General features: G+C 48.2%; 1 protein-coding gene across 1 annotated transcript in view; it reads right to left on the reverse strand.

Moving 5' to 3' along the window:
* LOC121287955 overlaps positions 1 to 24,922 on the reverse strand; it is a 387,185-nt gene that overhangs the window by 191,725 nt on the left and 170,538 nt on the right. The window contains exons 22-24 of the mRNA XM_041206118.1: positions 19,946 to 20,105; positions 19,144 to 19,223; positions 1,662 to 1,842 (exon numbers count right to left, since the gene is read on the reverse strand). Coding sequence (XP_041062052.1) covers positions 1,662 to 1,842; positions 19,144 to 19,223; positions 19,946 to 20,105 — 421 coding nt within the window. The remainder of the gene's footprint in view (positions 1 to 1,661; positions 1,843 to 19,143; positions 19,224 to 19,945; positions 20,106 to 24,922) is intronic.

Below are 24,922 nucleotides of genomic sequence, written 5' to 3' on the forward strand. Positions count from 1 at the left end.
AGACAGTCAGGGGTTGCAATGGAAACCCCAGAGTCAGCACAAGGGCCTAATAAATGCTTCCAGTCTGGTGATAAAAGTCAGAAATAAATAGAGGATGAGGAAAAATAGCCAATTATTCATCACTATTTATATCGCATACTTGTATTTCTTTTTAATGAGACAGTTATGAACACAAAATACACTTCAATACTCTTCAGTGAGTTGTGTGGAGTAGTATTGTATTAAATTTACAGACTCAGTCGCTCTCCAGTCAACCAGACTAAAACTGATAGCAAAGGAAACAAAGTAAACCTCTAAATTTGGAATAAAAATGGGAAACAATGGAAATGCATGGTAAAACAGGTTAACATTTTGGAATAAACCCATCATGGTGACATGCCCGACAGTAGCAAAATGGTGGGATTGGCTGACTTGCCCGAAGAGGTCTAGATATGTTTTAAAACCGTGCTTGTCTTTGAACTCCTTGTGGATAAAAGGAACAGGAAGGCTTCCCTAAGACCTATACATCCACTAATCTGTGGGCCTCCCCAGCCCTGGTATGCCCTCCGATCTTTGGGGAATCTCAGCCCGACATTCCCATGATCGCTCTGTAAGGGTAGACCCTGACCTGCTGCTCCGACCTCAAGGGATTTCCTCCTCCCACTTACTGCTATGGACTGCTCGCCCAGGTCCTCAGCTGCATCCTCCTGTCACCAGATTCCCCACTCACCCTCACCAGCCAGGGGCTCAATCTGGCCAGGGGTTGGTGAAGACTCTGAAAATATTTATGCAACATCCCCAACCTCAACATGCTCATCGTTGACTGCCAGGCCTGCATGCCCCCTCCCAACCCTGTTCCTGTAAAATATAGATGCCATTAAGTGTTCCAATCTGTGAGATGTTCAAATGTACCACATAATACACAGAACAACAGTAATTGCACTTCAAACCGTCGTTGATTATGTGAAAAACTTTGACAGGTTTTGATGTGAAAGGCAAGGTATAAATAGGAGTGTTGTTGTCATGACTGTTCCCTGGATGACTGAGTTGTGTTTTAGACCGATATGACACATCTGTTCCAGCTCCCTGGAGACTGGAAGTGGGCTGAGCAGAAACTTCGCCTTACTCCTGCAGCTAAATGAAGATGACCTCATGTGTTTGAAAATCTAATTCACATTTCCATGTTTATGAAACCACTTATCAGGCATGATACGTCCACATACCGTCACAATTTGCTGCTTTGTTTGCTGATTAGTAGTGATGAGACTATCAAAAAGCCCCCTTAAAAATGGTTAAAAAATGTCTTCTTGGCCTCCACCTATCACTGGCCCCCTATCGAGCTCTACCTGTCCCACCTCCTTCTACCAGCTTATATTTCATCTCATTTCTATATTCCTTAGTTCTGATGGAGGGTCATACGGACTCGAAACGTCAACTGTATCCTTCTCCGTAGATGCTGTCAGACCTGCTGAGTTTTTCCAGGTATTTTTGTTTTTGTTCTAGATTTCCAGCATCCGCAGTATTTTGCTTTTATATAAAAAATGTACTATTTGTGGCATTCATAAAAGCTGAAAAATCAATGCAGAAAACTTCAATGATCATATCTAGAAACTATATTTCAAAATTTCTAGGCCCGAGCTTGTTCTATTAAGCATGCGCTAGATTTTTCAGATTGTACTAACCTGACACAGTAGCTGTTTCTTGCATTACATTGTTGAGTGATACAAAAAGTGCAATTTTCTGTCCAGGGACTCTGGTCACATTGCCAGACAGTATTATGGGACTCCCATGCTTTGTGAATTTGGCTTCCAGCTTGGAGAAAAACATCTGCTCCCCATCAAGACTTTGCAAGCTTGTCCACCCCTAGAAAAAAATACCAGACATAAAACAACCTACGATACAGAAATCGATACAGTATCTTGCCAAATAAGTTGCATTGACTACAACTGGACGATTACATTGTGGAAGCAAATTAAGTCACATTTTACAATTATGCAGGCACATCCAAATCTCTCAATCTTATGGACAGGAGTTAAAGCATGATAAGAGCACATTTTCCACCCCATAAAATGGTTAGACATTTGATAAAGTGGTCAATATTAAAGTTGCAGTACAGTGTGCACCATCGGCAGTTGGTCCATTGCTTTTGGACGCATCTTCACAATCGATAGCTAGGGAGTAATTTTTATCTTCGATCTGGTGGAACAAATCATTAGTTCTAAAAATGTGTTCGCCTGAACTCTACTCCTGTCCCTTTGTAAGAGGCTGGCACTCTGCTCTGCCAGGTTATTGCTAGACCAGAGTTACTACAGAAGCAGCAGGCCTTCCCTAAGTTCTTTCAGCCTGAAGCAGCTGGTGAAGAATGTGCAGCAGTCACACTCAAAGAGTTTCAATAATCTTAGAGAAAGGGGCAGCTTTGTTGCATTTGCTAGAAGCCCAAAGGACAGTCGGGGGGGAGGAGGGGGTGGGGTTTGGAGAAATAGAACAGAAGCCCATGTGGCTAGTGCCACTACTATCTTGTGCATCCATTTGCACAAGTGTCATGAATGGAACTCTTCTCATTCCAGGCGCCAAGTATAAAGGCCAATGACCCCCAGGTCAGAAATCATCCACCCCCAAAATGAACCACAAAAGGACACAGAGATAACAGGTTTAAATGCATGGCTGAAAGAATGATGTGGGAGACAGGGGTTTCAATTAATCTGGTACTGGCACCAGCACTGGTGAAAGAGAATGCTGTTGCATTAAGACACCACTTAAAACAGGTTAGGTCTCCTGGCAAATTGAATCACTGGGATGGTAGTTAAACTAATCAGTGGGAGGGAGGTTTCAAGTAAGGATAAATTTATAAGACTGAAAAACGTCAATGCTGTAGAGCAGAGTAGTGATTTGAATAAAGTCAAGCAAAATTGGCATAGATTTTCACAGAGTCATGGAGACTCCACAGCTTATTCAAAATGACGCTGGGAACCCGGATCCAGAAATCCCACTTCCATTTCCGACATACCTAATTTTTTTCAGTAAAGGAATGGAGCAGGATGTGACTCACACAAAGAGCAAACCGGAACTCAGCAGGGCCACTTGAACTCAGTGCTAAGTTCAAACAGACCCCAATTTTGCTGGAGCAAGGGCCTTAGCTGGCAGAGTGACTTACAATTATTTTAGAGTAGATGTAAATGCTCGTAAAGAACAGATAATATTTGTGGAACTGTCAAGCTATTTAAAACTCCTGCCCTTTAAATTTTGAAATAAAAACCCAGCCTGCCTGTGTCTATGAGTTGAGACAAATCCATTCTTGCAGTTTCAATATATGTTTGTTGACATAAACCTAGGTGCTATTATTATAACATCATTACTGCTTGACTGCTTCCACAACCAGTGTTAAAGGTGGGGGTGGGGGGGAGGTTGTAAGTTCACAGCTTCATTGACAGTTGCAAGAGGTTATTAAAGGATTAGCTGTCTCTGATGTGAGGTTATGAATACAAATGTTTGTTTTTATGAGGGATTAAGTAGGTGAGGGGATTTAAATCTGAATGGGCTTTCATGAATGAGTTTTTTTTAATCTAGTGAAGTCTGTAATAGATACTTAGAACTTTATTTTATTTCATCTCAGCATAGCTCCTGAGGTCTGTCCATGGTAGATACTTGGTGAGTTGGCATGGAGGATACAAGGGCAAAGAGTGGTGGGTGGGAGGCATGGGTTGCTATGAATTGGCACTAATTAGCATAGGGGCTATAAGGATTCATGGGGATGCTTGGGACAGTCATGGGGATGAGTGGAGGATCATGAGTTGACATGAATTGACACAAAGTTGGCATAGGGGCTTTAAGAGGCCATGTGGTTGAGTGTGGGGGGGGGGGGGGGCGGGGTGGGTCATGTGTTAGCTTGGAGGATGAGGGGTAACTTCGGGGTGGATGGGAACATGGGTTGGCAGGAGTTGGCATGGGGAGTGAGTGGGGTGGGGGGGGTGATGAGGGATGTGAGGGGTGAGGGCTAGAGGGCCTAATATTTAACAACACAAGTGGGAAGTCCCAGAGAACTGAGGCAGGCCTTTTAACCAGCCCATCTCAGCACTCGGCTGTCCCCGTGGTTGTCTCTGCACTATTTCTGGGGATGACAGACCCAACTCCAGCATGCAACTGCCACACTGCAGCCAGAACAAAGTTCCTTCCATTCGAGACAGTTTCTCCACCCCACCCAACCCCCCCTACCCCCACCACCACCGAGGCAGGTACAGCGAACTGGCAAGTTTCCTGACTCTGCACATGCGCCTCGAGAGTGAAAATCCAGGTCATTTTGTCAGAAAAGACAGAGTTTAATAATGGTAATAGGGCATTAGTGACTAAGGCAACATCAGGGAAAAATGGTAAAAAGTAAAAATGAAAGGTGTTGCATCTGAATGCATAAATCCTTTGTAACAAACGAGGTCAATTAATGACATAAATTGCCATTGCTAAACTGTGGTTCTAGGATGACCAAGGTTGAGAACTAAATACTTCAGGGTACTTGACTTGGAGAAAATGGTCAAAATGGAAAAGGAGCAGAGGCGGAGGAGGGGGATGTGGTTGTGATAATAGAGACTGAGATAAAGACACTAAAGAGAAAATATCTTAGCCCAGACAACCAGGATAATGATTCAGTATGAGTGGAGTGAAGGAAAAACAATGGGTAGAAAATACTGGCGGGAATAGTTTACAGACTCCCTAACAATAATCATAATATTGGACAAAGTATAAAATCAGGGAATTAGAGGAGAATGAGGGTAATACAATAATATTTGTGGATTTCAATTTTTAGGCATATTGGCAAAAATAGCTTAGAGGAATGCATTCAAGGACAATATGTTAAGGAACCAAATAAAGAACAGGCCATTTCAGAACTGGTATTGTGTTGCCAGGCTGGATTAATTAATAAACATAAAGGATTCTCTGGGAAAGAATGATTATAACGTGAAGGAATTTCATTGCAGGTGTGAGAGTGATGTGATAAGTCCAAAGTCAAGGTCTTAAGCTTAAACAAAGAACAGAATCGTCCCAGAATTACACTAAAACGGTAGCGGGTGGGTAAAATGACACTTTAACCGCCGGCCACAATGGCGGGTTCTCACACTGTATCGTCCCAATCCCGCCACATTATTTATGCGTTCCCAGGAAACACACCGTTTCCATGGCGGGCGGGCTCTCATTCACCATCACCTCGCCGCTTCATCATGCCGGACGCCATATTTAAAGTCTTGGGAACATCAGGAAGAGATGTCCACTGCACTCCACAGATTGCAATCCGGAGTCCATCTTCAGGCTGAGGTGATAGCACCGGCATTGCAACGCACTGAGGCCAACACTAGTCAGATGGCGGCTGCCATGGAGACCTAATTCGAGGATGTCGCTCCTGCACTGCTGCGTGGGCTCAACTACATTGCTGATGCCATAATTGGCCTCCAATAGTGTTTACATGAGAGGGGTGCAGGGCAGCTCGATCTCACTCCAGCTACCCCATCTCATCAAGAAGTCAGCCTGGGGTCCCCGGACACCTATAAAGAGAAGGATCAGGAGGTGTCTCCCCTATTACCATTCAGCTTTTGAAGTTGCTTTGCTGGTTTATTATCAGTCTTCACTTCTACAGTGAATATTGCATGACATGAAATGCTTTGTTAACACAACTATTTTCTTATTGGCTTAAACATTGCATCAGATTGCTAGAGAAATATAACTGGAATTTAATTTTAACATAGAGGTTGTATATTGTTACTTTTTACACCCTATTATAAATATGCTTTATTTGGCTGTTTATTTCCTTTGTTCTTTTAAAGTAATTTACCAGGAACGTTTGGCCCATCCGAATTCCCTCTTCCTGTGACCCTCCAGCTCCACCGAGGAGGGTGCCACTGCCACACAGCAGGACCCTGAAAGCAGGCCAGAGCCCTCCTGGTCTTGGCCCTCCAGAGAATGCCCGCCAAGGTCATCACAAACAGGCTGCCTCCACCTCCCCTGTGGATGTCCAGGGAGCACCAAGATGTAGCAGTAGAATTAGTAAAGTTAACCCTTTTGAATATAAACCAAATAAACTAAATTAACAAATTAGGGGACAAATTAAGTGGCAGCCCCTTAAAGGGAAATTGCAAAAACTAAAGACAAAACTTAATGGGAACTTACCAACATTAAATGAAAATTTGATTCAGAAGGTCAAGAAAGCATCCCAGTCCCTGCGGTGCCCACCAGGCACAGAAGGCCTCGACGGTGCCAGTGGACACCGCATTCTCCCTCTCTGGGGACTCCGAACCATGAACATAGCCATAGAAGAGGGGCAGACAGTTGGGCTGGACAACACCCTCGATCGCCCGCTTGCTGGACCTGTTGATGGCCAACTTGGCCAGGCCCAGGAGCAGGTTCACGAGGAGGTCCTCCTCCCTCCCGGCCTCCCTCCACACCAGGTGCCCGTAGATCAGGAGCATGGGGCTGAAGTGCAAACAAAAGAAAAACAATGTGATTTTCAAGAAATAAAATAGGCGGTGCAGCCTACAACAATTCACTTAAGCCTGGTCCATGGACTCCACAAGGCCGCAAAAAACGCAAGCTTCTTGGGATCCGTGTATGGGACTGCTGCACGCAATACTCTCTACCCCAGGTCTCCGATGGAAAAGGGGGGACACCCCTGTAGAGGTGCCCCCCACTGGAGACCTCTGCCATCAGAGGGCAACAAGGCACGCCAGGGTGTGTCCAGGCAGTGGGTGAGGGCAAGGAAGCGAAGGGCTTGCAGCAGCCCGTACAGGAAACCCCTCCACACCATGCTAAAGGACACAGATGGCATTTCCGCGACTCGACTCAGGTTGTGGGGCACCGGCTCCCAAGGGAGTCTTCAGGGCTCGGGGGTTAATGTGGAAATCCGTCCAAACAGGGATACACTTGGACCACCGCGCACCTGGGCCACCTCGAGGCCCAGTATGACGTCGGGGCTGAGCACGATCGTCCTAAGGTCTTGAATGGCATTTGCCGCGAGCCAGCCGAGCACCAGTGCGCGATGTGCCAACTCCTGGGGAATCATCCAGCCCACTCCTCTGCCACCCAGCATGGCCCTGGTCCTGGTTACCCCGGCAGCCACAGCTCTCCTCCTTTGATCAGGTCCTGGTAAAAGACAGGCAACACGTGCAAGCAGCCACGAAGGCTCCTCAGGTCTACAAACAGGAGCTGCACGTCATAATTCAGGCTGTGCACCTAGCAGAAGAAATACGTCTCCAGGGCACACCATCTCGGAGGGGGCTCGATGTAAAGATATTGCTGCAGGGCCTGAAGGCGGAAAGTCGCCACCTGGATGTGAAGACACAGCAGCACCTGACTGCCCTCCCTAAGCGGGAAACTCAGAACCTCGGCAGCGACCCAGTGCAATCTTTTGTCCCAGAAGAAGTTAACGAGCATTCTCTTGATTTTTGTGACAAAATCCGAGGGAGGAATCAAAATGACCAGCCGATACCACAACATGGCGGCGATCAGCTGGTTTATGACCAGAACTCGACCCCGGTAAGATAGCACTCGGAGCAGTCCTGTCCAGTGCCGCAGGCGAGCGGTGACTTTGGCCTCCAGCTCCTGCCAGTTCACCGGCCAGGATTCCTCAGCAGGGCAGAGATGGACCCCCAGGTAGAAGAGGCTGGTCCTGCTCCAGGTGAAAGGCCTGAGCTCCTCGAGTAGGGGGTCCACGTGCCACAGACTGACCAGGAGTCCAGAACATTTGTCCCAGTTGATCCTGCCAGAAGATGCGGCAGAGTAGACCTCCTGGCACTCGTGCATCCTCCGCAGGTCAGCCAGGTCGGTGAACATGAGGAGCACGTCATAGGTGTAACCGAATGAACCAACCCAATGCCCGGCCCGCGCAGAACCAATCCTGATAACCTCCACCGCAAGAGGCGCAGGAAAGGCTCCACACAAATGGAATACAACTGGCCAGACAGGGGGCAGCCCTGATGTACCCCTCTCCCAAAGCAAAGGGGCGTCGTCAGGGACCCGTTAACCTTCACTAGACACTCCGCGGCAGTGTACAGAAGTCGGATCTGGGCGACAAAATGTGTCCCAAACCCAAATGCTCGCAGAGTTCCGAGTAAATATTTGTGATCCACCCTGTCAAACGCTTTCTCCTGGTCAAGAGACAGGAAGTCGCTCAACAGACCAGTCCTCTGGAAAAAGTGGATAATGTCCTGGACCAGATGAATGTTATCAAATATGGTCTGGCCCAGGACAGTGTAGGACTGGTCAGGGTGGATCCTGTGGTCCAGCACGGTGCCAAGGTGAGAAGACATGGCCCTGGCAAAGATCGTGTAATCCGTGCTGAGGAGGGAGACTGGGCGCCCGTTTTTAAGGTTGAGATCCCCCTTCTTAGGCAGCAGGGTAATGACCACCTTACGCCACGAGAAGGGTATCTCACCAGTCAGGATACTCTTCCCCCAGGACCCCATGTGGTCGCTCCCCAGGACATTCCAGTACGCCCTGAAGAACTTCACGGTCAGCCCGTTCAGCTCCGGGGATTTGCCCCTGGAGAGGCTGGCAAGGGGGCCGGTCAGCTTACCCAGACTTATCAGGGAGTCAGGCTTTCTGGCGCCTTCCAGGCTGACCTGCGGCAGGTCCTCCCACATAACTCTGCGAGCATCTTCGCTGGATGGATCCGGAGAGAACAGGGCAGTGTAATAAATTCGGGCGATTGGCCTGATGCCCTCCGGATCTGAGACAAGGGATCCGTCGTCGGCCAGCAGCGTAAGGAGCTGCTGCCTCCCCGCTTCCTTCTCTAGTTGGCCCAGAAACGATGAAACGAGTCCAGGAACCGCTCGTCCTCCAGCAGCAGCTTGTTAAAGGGCCAGTACGCAGACCTCGTCCGAGCGTAGAACAGAACCACCCACATCACACAGTGGCCCAAGTACAGCACCTGCCACACAGAAGCCAACAGAACAGAGGACATGAATGCCTTGGAAATGTAAACGTGTTCGAGTCTGGACTCCAGGTGACACGAGAGTGAAAATGCTGGAATCGGGATGGAGATGTTACCAGATGTCCACCAAGTCGAAGGACCCGACCAGGTCCCGGAACTTACTCACACCGAGCAAGCGGCGCTGGGCACCGTGATGGTCCCGGGCCTGGAGGGTACAGTTTAAATCCCTCTCGAGGACGATGCACTCGCCCGTGTCGATGGAGCCGAGATGTGTGGACACTTCCTGAAAGAGTCTCGCTTGCTGCTGCGCGCCCAGGGAAGCGTACACATTCACAAAGTGAAGTGCTGCACCCCACTTAGACGCACAGTCAGGTGCAGCAACCGGCCTGGCACCGGCTCCTTGACCCCCAAGATCTCCGGCTGAAAATGTGGGGCCAACAAGATAGCCACCCCGACAGAATTGGAGGCTGGGGGACTCATGTAGATCCCCACCTCACCATTCCAGGAGAAACGTAGCTTTGTCTCCCGGAACGGTATGGGTTTCTTGCAGGAAGCACACTGCATACTTCCCGTCCCGGAGAACCGAGAAGTTCTGGAACCTGCGCTGTGCGTCCCTGCTGCTGTGGGTGTTGAGGCTGGCTATGGTAGTCTTCATTGTCAGGAGTATGTGCTACCGTCACCTAGTGCAAGAAGGAGAGGACTATTCTAAGGCTTCATCTCCTTCAGTAGCCCAGGGAGAAACGTATGGACTCTCTGCTTGGTGTTCCAGTCCAGCCCAGGAGCCTTGAGGAGCAGAACACAAGGGGGAAAGAATGCCACCGGTCCAGGGCCAGCTGGACCCTATCTCGGTGACCGTGATTACTTGCTAAACAATCCTGGAGCTCCCTTAAAGGGATGAGAGGAGAGTAGGTGGGAAGTGCCAGGGGATCCGCCACCTCACCCGACAACGACTCCAAGTTGTCCGGTGACACCGAAACTCTGTCCTCCTCCAGTTCGAAGCCTCCAGCTTCCACCCGGGCACCATGTTGAGTACAGGGGTGAGTTCGGAGGTGCCAGTCAGCTCCGTCTCGATCCAACACCAAGGATCAAAGACAGATCTGGTCTCCACTTGGAGATATGGGCCAAAGGGCAGCAGCAGCAGCTCCTCAGAGACCCACTCCCCCCAGGCACCGGGTTGCCTGCTAAGTCCTGTAAAAGCTCCGGACCTAGGACGGAGGCGTCCAGTGCAAAAGGAGGGAGCTGGGAGGCCTTTGTTACCATCGCTGCCCGATGGCCCAGCGTTTGGGGCCATCAAGGGACTGCCGCAGTCCCCTGACGGGCCAGATGGTGTCTCAGGGGTGCAAGGTGGGTCTGGGTGGGGCACCAACATAAGGGGGACACCCTCACTGACCACCCGAGGGGCCCCGCTGAGGGGACTGCAGCAAGGGCACAGTATTTTGGGGCTCACCCAGAGGGAAGAGCGAGGACTTGGAGTGGGGGTTGGGGGGGTGGAGGTGGGGACACCACCACCTTTTCATTGGGGGAGGGGACACATCCAACCTCACGAATTGTGGGATCCTCCCATTCCAGGATAGGCTGGGGGCAGGGGAGACCTCCATTTGTGAAGCTTGTGCTGCCTTGTCCAGGCCCTCTGGATGCTCTGCCCTCTGCTCTATCCTTTTTAGGACAGCCATCGGCTCGGGGTTGCGTGCCCCATCACCGCTGGACCCGGGAGCACGTGCGGACATGACACTGGACCAGATGACATTTTCTCCCCGAGCCAGTTTCCCTGGTGCAGGGTGAGGAGGTGGGGGGGGGGGGGGGGTGGAGGTGTGTGTGTGTGTCGGGAATCAGGGTTGGGTTGGGGAGTTTTGGGGGCCGCCTCCAAATGCCAAATCTTGCTCTGCCCCTTCTTCCGCTGTGGGGTCTCTCCCCCAACCTTGCTGGCAGCCGAGGTGACAGTGGCTGCCGGTGGCTCCTCCCTTTGTGGGGAGGAAGATGGAGTGGTGGTGGGGGAGGATCAGCAGTACCAGCTGTGGCCGCCTGGATGACATTGATGGCCTTGGATGTGGGCCAGTTCTTTCTTACTTGCCCCATCCCCTTGCAGGCACGCCATTCACTGACCAAAAAATTCGGTAGGCAGCCCCCTTGAAGATAACATTGAAACCCTCCTCAGTGCACTCCTCCCAGGCCAGGTGCCGTAAGGAGTACATGTGACAGAATCTGGTCTCTTTCAGGCTGGGCCGGATCGGCGCCACCCTCGACCTCTGACCTCCCCCAGGTGACAAAGGTGGGGGGAGACAGAGCCCATCGGAGACAAAGGATGCTCGAAAGAACCAGCCTCTTGGCGGTGGCCTCCAGAGGGTCCACTGCCAGAAATGTCCCATCAACTCTGAGCCCCTGATCGAGGGGGGGCCGCTTACCGCATTTTTTGATTGGTGGGTGGGTGCCTGGGGGATAAAAGAGCTGCAACTGGTTGATTTCCTGCAAAGGGAGGGAAGGGAGACTGATTTCTTCAAAAGGGAGGACAGTGACTGACTGAGCTTTCAAAAGGGAAAAGAAAACCTGCCCCCCGCCCTGCCCTCCTTTGCTTCGCCTGAGTGAGCTAGTGCTGCCCAGATCCAGCTGCCTCCAAGGACAACACCACCTGTTCCTGAACTGTTCCCCACAACAGCTCTTTTCTCCCACAGGCACCCACCTCTGGCACAGCAAAAGTCCTCCCCCTCCGGCTGGTGTCGCCTCCTTTCCCCTCCGGCTCTCTCCAAACTCTCACTCCCAGGCTCATCAGGCCTTGCAAGGTCCCGGCCTGCAGCAGCAGCAGGAGGTTGTAAGGGTCCCCAGAAAGAAAAAGTCCAACTCCCCGAACTCCTTTTCTACTCCATATGAGCAGTAGTCCACTTCTTCTAGGTGAAGGTCAGCAAAAAATTCCAGAATAGTGACAGCAGCAACACAGGAAAATCAGCAGCCCGATCAGCTGGGACAGCCACAGCCAGGACCACAGCGACAGCTCCCACTCAGGCAACAACGATCTGCGCCAGAGCCTAATCAGGAAAATGCATTTCTTTTTCCTCCTTCACTGTTCTGCTCCTTGCCCAGTTCCCTTGGGGATGCTCTCAGCTCCCGCCTCTTGTTCACCTTCCTGCCCGGCAGCCAGATCAGCGCCTGGCGCCGGCTCCTTGGTTGACTTCCGGGGCTGCCCGTCCAGCCTCCGGACGCCACTTCCCTTTGTGGCTTTCGTCCGGCCACCGGCTGCTTCTTCTTCACATGGGCCGGACTCACCTTCATCTTCCCCTTGCGGCTGGCGGCCGCTCTCTGCTGCCGGCCCCGGGCTTTGGGGGTCGGGGCGACGGCCAGGCGGCTCTGGTCCTCCAGGTACTGCCAGTTGATCCTGAAGGAGCCCGAGGTTCCGGTGCCCACCATCTGAGGCAGCGAGCCCTTGGTGACCAGGCTCCGGATCGCCTGGTTCACCCGTGGCATATTGTAGCCAACCGCCAACAGCACCTTCTTGACACCGGCCTGCCAGAGGCTGCAGTGCTCCCAAAAAGGCGCCACCACCCACAGGGTGTGACCGGCTACAGTGGGCGTGCCCCTGCCGCACCTTGGGCGGGCTCCTCCACCTCCTCACCTTCCTGCCTCAGGAAGGGCCTTCGAGCAGATCGCCTGAAGCCATCTCGATGACTCCTGCAGGGTGTGGGGGGGGGGGGGGGGGGGGGGGGGGGGAGGCGGTGCCTTCATCGCCTTCCCTTCCCACCCTCCCCGCGATTCTCACCATGGGGACCGAAACTACTGCAACAGGAACACCATATTTCTTCTCTCACTAAATGAGCAAGTTTCGAATTGCACAGCCTGAGCACGGGTGTTAATCACTTGTACATACTGTTCACTATTGTCAATAAACTCCCAAGAATGTCTCCCTGCCTATGGCTCCTTGTTCTGATGAGCAGTGTTTGTGTCACTCAGATGTGAAACCTTTCTGCACAAGATAAAGGCAGGTGTCTCAGTCCAGGGCCTCTTCCCTGTGCTTTGTGCAGCCTTCAGACCACAGTGATGGTCCAGCCTCACACTCCCTGGACACATTACTGATGGCTGCACCACGATGGTGCTGGTCATTGCTGCCAGAATGTCGTGGGCAGGCACCACAGAGTTCCATCATTCTCTCTGTGTGCTCTCAGCACCTTTAAAGTGGGGCTGGCCCCCATCTCCTCAGCATCTGTGATGCTGGGCTCCAGCTCCTGAAGGGCTCAGGTACTGAAAGCAGACAAAGGATCAGATGCTTCCAAAGTTTCATGGCTGTGTCTCTATGATATGATCCTGATCACAGAGCGCAAGCAAGCTGCCCTTGGCCAGACAGGAGTCAGACATTCACAGAGACTATGTGAAGATCTATGGAGTGCCCTCACTGCATGTTGTCATCCTCCTGCAATCGAGTGACTATTAGGGCCTCCATTCCATCTCCATAACAGGAGCGTTCTCAGAGAATATGCGTGCTGTCGTAAGCCAGACTGGAATCAAACGTTCACAAATGCAATGTGAGGATCTATGGTGTCTCCTCACTGCATGTCGTCATCATCCTCCACAAATCTAGCAGCTATGATGGCCTCGCGAGCATGCCTGCCTCATCCAGCCAGTGCAAGGTCCTCATCCCCATCTCCGAGGACCTCCTCACCTTCACCTCTGTCCTCCCCATCAGAGGAGACGTGCAGCTCCTCCATCTCCTCCGCAGCCAGCTCACCTCCCCGTTGCAGTGCCAGGTTGTAAAGGGCTCAGCAGACAATGACGATGCCTGCCACCCTCTGTGGACTGTCTTGCAGGGCTCCTCCAGACCAGTCCAGGCACTGGAACCTCATTTTCAACATCCCAATGGTTTGCTCCACCAAGTTGAGAGTTGCAACATGAGCCTCATTATACAGTCGCTCTGCTGCGGTCTGAGGCTGCTGCACGGGTGTCATCAGCCACAGCTCTTCAGGTAGCCCTTGTCCCCGAGGAGCCATCCCTGCAGCCTCTGTGGACCCTGGAAGATTCCAGGGATTTGTGACCGACTGGTGATGTAGGCATTGTGCGCACTCCCTGGAAATTGTGCACATAACTGCAAGATGCGTTTCTGATGGTTGCACACCAGCTGTACATTAGCGGTTGATGTAGTCCACCATGTGTTGTGATGGACATCTGAGAGCCACAACAGTGCAGTCAATAGCACCCTGTACCTGTGGGAAACCCGAGATCTGGGTGAATCCAATCGTTCTTGTACCCTGGCTGTCCTGGTCCCGGGTGAAATGCACAAAGTTGTGTGCCCTTGTGAAGATGGCATCCGTGACTTCATGGATGCATTTGTGGGTGGAGGCTTGTGATATCCCACAGAGGTCACCTGTGAAGCCCTGAAAGGAGCCCTGTCATAGAAATTGAGCGCTGCTGTCACTTTCACAGCCACTGGCAGTGGATGCCCTCCATGTCACCATGGCACCAAGTCCTGCAGCAGGTGGCAGTTGTGACTGACCAGTTCCCCTAAAGAAGTGCAGTCTTCGGCGATACTGGTTCCTGGTCATCTGCAGGAATGAAAGGCGGCATCTATAGACCCTGGGTGTCACTAGGCACCCACCAGCAATGGCTCACTGTCGCTCTTCGGCAGCTTGTGCGGGAACCCCAGCTGCCCCTTCTTCCTGAGGGTGCTGCCCCTGCCTCTGCACAGCCAGGAGCCTCAGTCGCTCTGTCCTCCGTCATCTTCATGCTCTGTAGGCCATCAGGCATACAGCTAGTCCACCAGACTCCATGATCCTGATGTACTCCTCCTGCAGAATGAAAGAAAGAGAGTGACACATGGGTTAGCATGGGTGTACTAAGAACCTGCCCTGGTTAAGTGTGAAGGCCCCCTAATGCACTCAAAGCTGAGTGCTGGACACCTCTTGGGTAGCCAGAGATTAATGTGCTGCATGGCTGCCCGAAACCCCACCCACCTCTGCCCCACTCCATCTGACTGATTGGCGGCAGCTTTGCCCGCTGGATTGCATGCTGTGCTCTCAGCTCAGGCACAGGCATTCTCCTAACCCACGCTGCAAGGCTGAGCTGTTAGCTTGAACCATGGGGGAGACTGGTCCAAACTAGGATGATGACATTGCAAGAGGCAGTGAGCACTCCATGGCCAGCTTTAGCAAAGAGATTTGCAATGTGTGCAGTCATCCAATTGTTCTGCAGTTCACTGAAATGCTCATTAATTTACAGTCTGTGTATGAGGGTTGAAAAGCTCTGGAGCATTTGGTGGCACTTTCAGGCCTCTGTGTTGCTTGAGTGGGCAGATAAGCTGAAAACCTGACTCCAATCATATCAATGTGGCTGTGCCTGAACTGTCTCAGTTGCAAAGGAATGGTCACTTTATATAAGGTTTTCCTAATGTGTGGCCACTTCTCTTGCCCACCCTACCCCCCAACCCAAATGCTTGTGCTCTACATTCAACTGCAGGGCTGTCCTTGCACAACACCATCACCCCCCCCACCCCCAAACGCACCTCAAGCCCAATGGGTGATCCTGGCAAGCGCTGAAAATCATTGCTGTCTACTCACCTCAGAGTTCCTCTCAAAGTGCAACCCCTCCAAGTGCATGCATTTTACATAAGCTGTTGCGAAACAAGTCAGCATGCCCTCCTGCTGATGAGGGTGGACAATCCAGCAGGGAGAGACGATTCTGGTGGGCTGGCCTAATATGTAGATGTATTACAATGAGGTTCCCGACGTCCGATGGCGGGAAATGCGGCCCAACACTGGCGTGGCGAGCAGACGATCGCAAACTGGTTACACGCCATTGTGAACGTGGTTGCGCCATATTGTTCGCTTGTGCCAGCGAACACGCACAACACCAGCGGGCATGGAAAATCCCAGCCAAAGTCAACTATCATGTTATAATGAGTGAGTTGGCTAAGGTAGGTTGGGAAATTAGATTAAATCACATCAAGGTAGAAAAGCAATGGCAAACATTTAAAGAAGTAATTCATCATTCTCAATTAATTCTGTTGAGGAGTAAAAACTGTACTGGAAAAGTGGTATGGTCATGGCTAACTGGAGAAATTAAAGATAGTATTCAATTGAAAAAGCGTACAATATTGCCATAAAAGATTTAAAAAGCCCGGGGACTGGAAGGGTTTTAAAATTAACGAAAGATGACTAGGAGCTTGATAAAGAGGTTGAAAATCAAATCTAAAAGTTAATTAGTAAAAAATATGAATTTTGCCGTGGTGGTGGCAAGTCCTGGTGATGGCTGGAGAGCCAGAATGATCCCACCCAGGCCATTTGTGGGATCCCTAGCTGCATTTTATCTCTGTCAGACAATTAGTTAGTTGTCGCCAGGTCTGTTGTCCCTTTAAAGGATGAAATCTGCCCCCAGCTGCTGCCGGCCAATGGAAGGCTGCTTGCTCAGTAGTCTCAGCAGCCCCACTGGGAGTAGTGGCTACTGCTGGGACTGCATCTGGAAGCAGAGGACGCTACGGGAGCAGGCTGCCCTTCTGCAATGAGGCGAGTGGGATCTGGGGGCACTGGGACAAGCCAGACAGGCTGCAGCAAGATTGGGGGGCAGGAGGGTTGGCAGGGGCTGAGTGGGTTGCCACAGGGGAGCCCCCTCCATGGGCCACAGATTGCCTGAATAGGCGGGTGTCCACCCCACAAGCCTACAAGGAGCTGCCAGGGTTTACCAGGCGGTCTATGCCAGCAGCGGCAGGAAGAGGTCCTTAACTTGACCACTTAAGTGGCTCGATTGGCCTCTGGACAGGATGGCTGTCCTCTCTTCTTCAAAAGGCGGTAAAAGCAGAACCCTTGAATATGTTTAAGGTAGAGATATCTATATTCTTGATAAGAAAGGGGGTGAAAGATTATTGGCGGGAATGTGGAGTTGAGGTTACAATCAGATCAGCCATGGTCTTATTGAACGGTAGAGTGGACTAGAGGGACGTGCTCCCAATTTGTACATTCATATGTCCACCTTCTCCGCCACTGTCAGAATGCCATGGTGTTAAAGTCCAAGATGATACTTCTGTGGTCTACATCCTTTTGCACACTGATGGACTGATATGCTTCCCCTTCAAATATGCATTTTGGCTGATATCTAACCTGTTGGTCACACAGAAACAGGAGTAGACCATTCAGCTCCTCAAGCCTGTTCTGCCATTCAATGAAATCAGGGTGGATCTGTGATCTAGCTCCATATACATCCCATTGCCCCATATCTTTCAGTACCTTTTGATAACAAAAGTCTATCAATTTACAAATTTACACTTAATCTAGCATCAACTGCTGCCTGTGGAAGAGAGTTTTAAACTGTTACCCTAGTATTTCCTAAATTCACTCCTTATAGGTCTGGCTCTAATTTTTAAGATTATTCCCCCTTGTCCTAGACTTGCGAACCAGCAGAAATAGTTTTTATCTACCCGGTTCGTTGCCATTAATGTCTTGAAAGCTTTAGCCAAATCACCCCTTAACCTTGTAAATTCCCAGGAAAACAGGCTTACTTTGTATGATCTTTCCTCATAATTTAACCCTTGGAGTGCAGGTATCATTCTAGTAAACTCACACTGTATTCTCTCCAAGGCCAATATATCCTTTCTAACATGTTGTGCCCAGAGCTGCTCTCAGTACTCCAGCTGTGGTCTTACCAGGGATTTGTACAGCTGAAGTATGACTGCTACTCCCTTGTATTCCATTCCTCTAGATATAAAGGTCAGCGTTCCATCAGCTTTTTTAATATTGACTGTACTTGTTAATAATCTGTATGCCTGGACCTCCAAGTCATTTTGGACCTCCACCTTTTCTAGCTTTTCACCATTTATTATGTACCCTGTTCTATTCCTTTTAGACCCAAAGTGGATGACCCCAATGTTTGTCAACATTGTGCAGAAATGTGGCAAATGGATTTCATTCACTTAAACTATTAATATCTTTGTAATTTTATGCTTTCATCTCCACTGTTACAATGCCACCTATCTTTATGCGATTGGCAAACTTGGATATCTGGATTTTTATCCCATCACAGTGACTTTCAAAGGAAAACCGCCCCTATCCTTGTGATTGTCTGTAAGTCAGCCTACACATAGCTTGATTGCTGCCTCCACAGGTGAAGTTGAGGCAACCAAGATCGGTTTCCTTTGACATACCCAGGTCGGAGTGGCATCATCTGTAAACATGGCTGCTTGGGTATTGATTATCAGTGAGCATACCACCTTGTGGGGCACTTGAACATTCTGTCCCCTCCTAAATGAGCCCTTCTAATCCAATCCACACAGCACAATGGGAGCAGCAAGGGGATTTGCATCTTCCAAATTTTGTTAACAGCACATTATGCTGTCGCCAATTGTCAATACTTCAGGAAAATTTTACTTAGCAAGCTGAAGTAATAAAACATTATGAATACTTGGGAGAAAAGGAGCCAATGTGTTCAACGCATTATAACTGTCCACTGCCAAAAAGCTACATTTCAACACTAACTGAAACACCAGCAATCCTTGATGTAAGAATTAAGTTTGAAGCAGACTCTGCCTGTTGGGCTGTTACGTGCTCATTTTACATAGACAATCAGCGGGTCATAACATCATCCAGAGACTCAAAAATCTAACAAAGCATAAATAATTTGAATATATAATTTGAAGTGTAAAATAGTAACAGCATTCTACATGTTCTAAAACAGCAAAACTTTATTTTAATAACAAAAAATACAAAAATAAAGATTTACCTTGTCCCTTAAGACTGATTGCCTATTAAATATATCTTGGGCAGCACCCACGATTGAGTGAATCTGAAGCCCAATGGAAAAAGAAAATTGTGGGTGTAAAATTTGCAAATGATGGCTTTTCGCTACGGCCCAAGACCATTTTCACCCCTTTCATACCTGAATGGCAGTTGGGAACAGTGGTACCAGACTTTTTTTTACGGGGACCACTTTGCTTCAAGAACAACACACAGTGCTGTTAGAGGAAATCTGAGTGCAAAGTCCTCTGATAATCGTTGACATGAAATTCCATACTGCTGTACTGCACCCATTTTGAAGGCAGGATGAAAACATGTGCAGCTCCCTCAAATCAGAACATAATCAAAATGTCCACAAAACCTGCAGCAGTGATCAACAACAGACTATTGGAGTATGTAGTGACTGTTACAAATTGATAATGCTGTAATGTTGCAGATTTAGGTCTCTGAAAGGAGCAATAATAACCAGTCACATTAACACATCAGGGGAACATGTGCTACAAATATATTGTAACATGGATAGACATTCTTGTGAGAGTTACTTGTCAATTATACCTTAACATAATACAAGTCTTTGTCATCTATGAGAACTTCCAGCAGTCCTGTGCGGGAGTGTTTCATTTTTCTAATCTCTCCTGCAAAATCAAAATCAAAAGCATTAATCGTGTGCTTATGTAACACATGTACAAATATGACTACAGCTGTGTTGTAAAACTTTCCAGAGCATGCTGCCTATGGGAAAACAAGAATTTCTTTTTTGCTGATCCCGGATCTATTGAAAGCTTTATTGTATAGTTGGGGAATGGAATTCAGCCACAATAATGGCAACCTGCCCAGAATGAAGCACACAATAAGCAATAGCGGCCTCCTGTGAGGATATTGCACAGTATTATAACCCCAGCTTTCATCCAATATAAGTAATTAGAGGGAACGTCAATTAATTTCAAAAAGGAACTGGACAAACATTTGGCTCAACAACAATGGCTTGCATTTATTTAACGCCTTAGTAAATTGCCCCACCAAACAAAAGCAAAATACTGCAGAGGCTGGAACTCAGATAAATACAGAAAATGCTGGGAGTACTTGGAAGGTCTGGCAGCATCTGTGCAGAGAGAAACAGAGTTAACGTTTCTGGTCTGTGACTTTCCATCAGCATCCTGATGAAAGGTCATTGGCCTGAAACATTACGAAAATGGGAGCTATCAGGGAAGTCTCTTTGAATATGGCCTCTTAATCAATCCACTATCACGGTGATGACCGTGCTTCCATTAATGCTTCCATTAGACGTCATTACTCAATTTGCTTATGCAAAACTTCAAGAGTTCCATAAACTTGAAGCCACGCAACAACAGCTTACCATCGATTTTTATCGCTTTCTTTGGATGAATAATTTTCGCTGACAGTTTTCTCTTTGAGTAGTTCAGCTGAAAATCAATGGCTACATCCCTGTTGATAACTGACTGCGGGGTTCCCATAAAAAAATGCAATACAGCTTCAGTGGGAAACCAGCTGTTCTTCTGAAAGAGAAAAATGCATTTGTCAGGTTGTCTGCTGTGTAGAGCTGAGCTGTTCTGTGTGTTAAGGCGATCTTTAGAAAAACGCTTACCAGCAGAAGCGCTAGCAGAGTGTTCAAATAGAGTAGGCATCAATACTGTTGAGTAAATTGCTCACAGAAATGTTAAAATGATTGCATTATTTTTAATTGTTGCTTAAGTTTTGCCAGCTTATTTACTTTTAAATCCTTTAAAAATTACATTTATACAAATTCAAACTACATAAACAATTATGGAAAACAGTAAATTAAAAGTCTCAGCTGATTACTACAATCATCTCTCCAAAACAAACACCGATATGAATTTCATCCCCCAATTACTAACTACCAATCCAGTATTATTAATCCAACACTTCAGTAATTATAATTATATGAATTTACTAGTTATGGAGCTCATTGAGGATAGATTAGTAAGCAGGGTTACAAAGTTCAAATGTATCCTCATTTTTTACTATCTCTCCTTTTGCTTAATGTTGGGAATATTTCCTCGGAGATTATGCATATAAAATGGTCTTTTGACCTTGACAGCTGGCTGTAGGAGTAAGAATGTTTCCCAGCCTACTCAATCAGAGCAAGAATTCATCTCCTGGTTTATTTTATCCTTTTGTTAGAGGCTGGGTGAAACATGTACGGACAACTATTTTATTGAAAATAAAATGCATCCGTAAATGAGGAGGAATGAAAATACATCACAAGCTTAACATTCTGAAGAAGTCATATTGGATTCTAAATGTTAACTCTTTCTCTCTCCACTGCTGCCAGACCTGCTGAGTTTTTCCAGCATTTTCTGTTTTTATTAGCATCACACTGGATTGTGTAGACTGCCCTCAAATTAGCTTAAATTCATTGCTTAATGACTGTAAAGTGTACAAGTCCACGACCTCTGCCACCTAGAAGGACAAGGGCAACAGACGCATGGGAACACCACCACCTGCAAGTTCCCCTCCAAGCCCCTGACCATCCTGACTTGGAAATATATCACCATTCCTTCACTGTCGTTGGGTCAAAATCCTGGAACTCCCTCCATGACAGCGCTGTGGATGTAGCTACACCACATGGACTGCAGAGGTACAAGAAGGCAGCTCACCACCACCTTCCAAGGGTAATTAGGGATGGGCAATAAAAATGCTGACCCAGCCAACAACGCCCATATCCCATAAGTGAACTTAAAAAAAACGTATAATATAAATGCCGAGTGCTCCCAGCATTTTTGTTTCTTTCCCTCCAAGATTTCCAGCATTCACAGTACTTTGCTTTAATTTTAAAAGACAATTTTGTTGTGCTTCTGAGTAATTTCTGATTCTAATTTCTAATTTTTGATTAATTTTAGTCAAAGTGTTTCACTTTCAGTCACAATCTTCTTAGTGAAAATTCTAGGCACCTGAAAAAAATGCAAATATTCATTGATGTAGATCATGGAGAAAAAGCCTACAAATGAAATGCAGTCAGAGAAAACCACCACGAGGTGCTTGTTGGCACTCTGGACAGCAAGGCTGTCCGTTTACACTACAACACCATTGTAGCCAATGGAAAGATCGGATGGGGTGTCTAATGAGTGGCTGACCTGCTACCATGTCTTTTACACCCAGCTGAAGTTGAACTTTGGCATCTCTGACATTTCAACAATCATTTTAAATGAATTTACTAGTTATGGAGCCCATTGAGGATAGCTTAGTAAGCGTGAATGCAAAGCTCAAGTTTATTTAGCCTGGTATTGGCCTTTTTTTGCTGTCCTATTGCATAAGGGATTACAACGCAGCTCATTCACAAAAATAACATTCCAGCTAAACTCAACAAATAGCTTTGGTGATTAGTCGGTCAGTTGGCAAGCATTTCATTAAGACACGTGTCTGATTTGCACCTTTTCGATTGTAGCAAATATTTATTTAAATGCTGCTGGGCTCCATTTATTGTTTTCAAAGAAAATGATCTGCCCGCCAATTTGAAATTAAGAAATCTAGTGGGAACCTTTAAAGATGAAAAGGGCAGCGTGTGGTCTTAGATTTGTTGGTGCTTTTGGCACACATAGGCAGGTACACGGCAAAAATAAAGATTGGCATTTTACCAGGCCTTTGGGGATGGCCTGAAGGTGCGAAGGCCAACAAGTTAGTGTGGGAAGGAGTCGGGTGGTGTACCCGATAACTTCCTGCCAATCTGCCATTTTTCCAGCAGTGGGAAAGTTGACAGACAAACCACCTGCTTGGAGCCTAACAGAGCCACTTAAATAAGGACCACTTTCTGCCCCCGCAGGCATTTTTCCCACATTGAGGATGCCCGCCGTCGTACGGGGAGACTGTCCTGTGAAACGTGGCAGCTTCCAGCAGGCTCCAGGGAGGGGCTCTTTTTGGGTACCCAGCGGCAAGGGCCACTCTTGCTGGCTGCCCTATACCAACAGCACCACCTGTCTAACAGGCACTCCCATCAATCTCTGGAGTCTGCCAACCTAGCCCCAGCATCACCAGGCTCTTCTTATCACCATCGATGTGGCTGAGCTGCTATGCAGCTGGTCCTCTTATTGGGCGGCAACTCTTTGGGGTGTGCCATTGTCCTTAATAGGGGCTGCAGCCACTTCATTGGCCACCACCAGAAGATGTCTCTCTGGGTCCTGTTGCCCATCTAAGCAGTGTTGTCTTCCGCTTTTGGCCCCGACAGCGAAATCTCAAATATCATGGTAAAATTCAGCCCAGAGTTACAATGACCTCCTTGCTACAATACGTAGTGACCAGCTCCTTAAATCCCTGAGTGTGCCTGGTCAGATCCAGGTGGTGACCTTCAATGTTACTCAATGAAATGTGGATAGTTGACTGTCCTTGCATGTTAATGAGGAGCAGAAGGCATAGCTATGCCCCTTTGCTGACTCTGAGGTTGGGATTTTCTGTCGCACCATTGTGGGCAAGACAGAAAATTTGGTGAACCAGCAAAAAGTCCATTGACTTTTGGTGGGAATTTCGGCCCGAGTCTAAACCTGAAGCTCCACCTTCACACTTTTATCAGGTCCAGGGAGCTGTATGCATTTAGAGAAATTAGCTTTTCAAAGTAGATGGTTCTGCAAATTATTGTTGAAAAGTGGGACATGTTGCTGAAATTTTTCCGATGCTTGCAAAACCCCAAAACGCCCGCTGATAGATGTGATTCTGTGATTGGGCAGCACTTAAACAATCTTGAATGTGCTACTAACTAACTACCAAATCAGTCAAGCTCATAATGTGTCTCATTTACGCTTGCTAGAAGCAACATACATCCAAATGCAGGGACTCGTTCTTTGCAAACAAAAGGAATATGTTCAAGCCTTGCACCTTTTTTGAATTACCCAGGAGCTTGAGGGGCCTGTAGTTCCCTATTGCTTTCTCCCTGGCAATGCCTCAGCAAATCAGAGTCGACTTGCCAACCAATCAGCATCCTTTTCTCCTGTTGTATGTATTGTTGTGAGTGTTTGAAATTTGGTATTCTTGCATTTGTCCTGATGAATGCAAGACTGAAAGCTTTGGCAATATTCAAATTCTGTACTACCAAGCAACTATTCTGCAAATTGTTTGCAGAATTCCTGTGCTGCACTCCGGTGCTGTCCTCTCCTTCAAAGTGAAATAGCAGGCAGTAGCTGGTGCAGCTGTGTTGTGGAAATGAAAACTGCTGCCAGTGAGAATTAGCAATGCTGCCCTTTATTCATCAATTAATTCACAGGTGTGAGCACTAAAGTCAAGATGGACTGTGCATTTTATTTTTGTTAATTTTCATAAATAAATCAGAGTAAGGCTTAAAGTTAGGGTAAAAAATGGCAGAAAGTTTCTTTACCACTTCTTTGTTCACCGGTTTACTCAAATCTATATTTTCATAAACATCAATGTGTCCAGACAGATATAATCCCAATTCTGCAAACAGTTAAAAAGCAACAGCTTTGTTCAAAAGCTCTTCAAACATAATATAGTTCAGAGGCTTGAACAATTTGTCCAATTTGAGTAGTCTTCACCTGGCCAACAGTGAGAGAGAAGAGCATTGTGGACAACAGACACATAGTCCAAAATTTAATGCCCTCCCCGTGGCAAATTTGGTGACTGGGGGGCATTTAATCAGACAGGCAGGTGGGCACATTACTGCCTTCCCATCTCTGTCCCAATTAAGTGGTGGAGAGAAGGCTCATCGACAGCCTCCTGCCCCACCACCAACTGAGGCCAATTAATGTCCACTTAAGGGCCTCATCCCACCACTGCTGGTATCCACCCAGTGGTGGGCGCGGGACTTGCCATGCAGGATGCCCAAAAGGCAAACACTATCAACGTGGCTTACAGGCTTCCAGGGAGGGGTGGTGGGAGGTGGTCGCTCGTTCAATGGCACTCAGTACCCAACCATGGAACCAAGATCAGGAAGGGTCAGAGACCACTGCCCTTGCTGCTGACCACCCTCCTCCCCCTCCACCACAACTCCCATCCACAATCTCTCTCCCACCATCACCTGCGGCTTGGGTCCCTCAGTGATCCTGGGTCTCGGGATGTTGCATTACCAGCAGCAGTCACCACCTCCCCAGTGGCACTGTTGAGAACGAAGAACTACCAACCTCTGATTAGCAGGCAGCTCTCAGCAGGTGAGAATTCAGACCCTTGGGCCAGTGATCCTGGAGAAGGTCCACCACTACCACTTAGTGCGGCGGGCTTTGCCGAATAGAGGCAATGAAGGGATCTCGCCATCTCTCCAGGCGCAGGTGAGACCCCAAAGCCCACATTAAATCTGTCCTAGCACTTCAAAGCTAACAGCTTGACATCAGAATTTCCTCACAAACTCCAAGAG

The sequence above is a fragment of the Carcharodon carcharias genome, chromosome 15 (genome assembly GCF_017639515.1).
Source record: "Carcharodon carcharias isolate sCarCar2 chromosome 15, sCarCar2.pri, whole genome shotgun sequence".
NCBI classification, from domain to species: Eukaryota; Metazoa; Chordata; class Chondrichthyes; order Lamniformes; family Lamnidae; genus Carcharodon; species Carcharodon carcharias.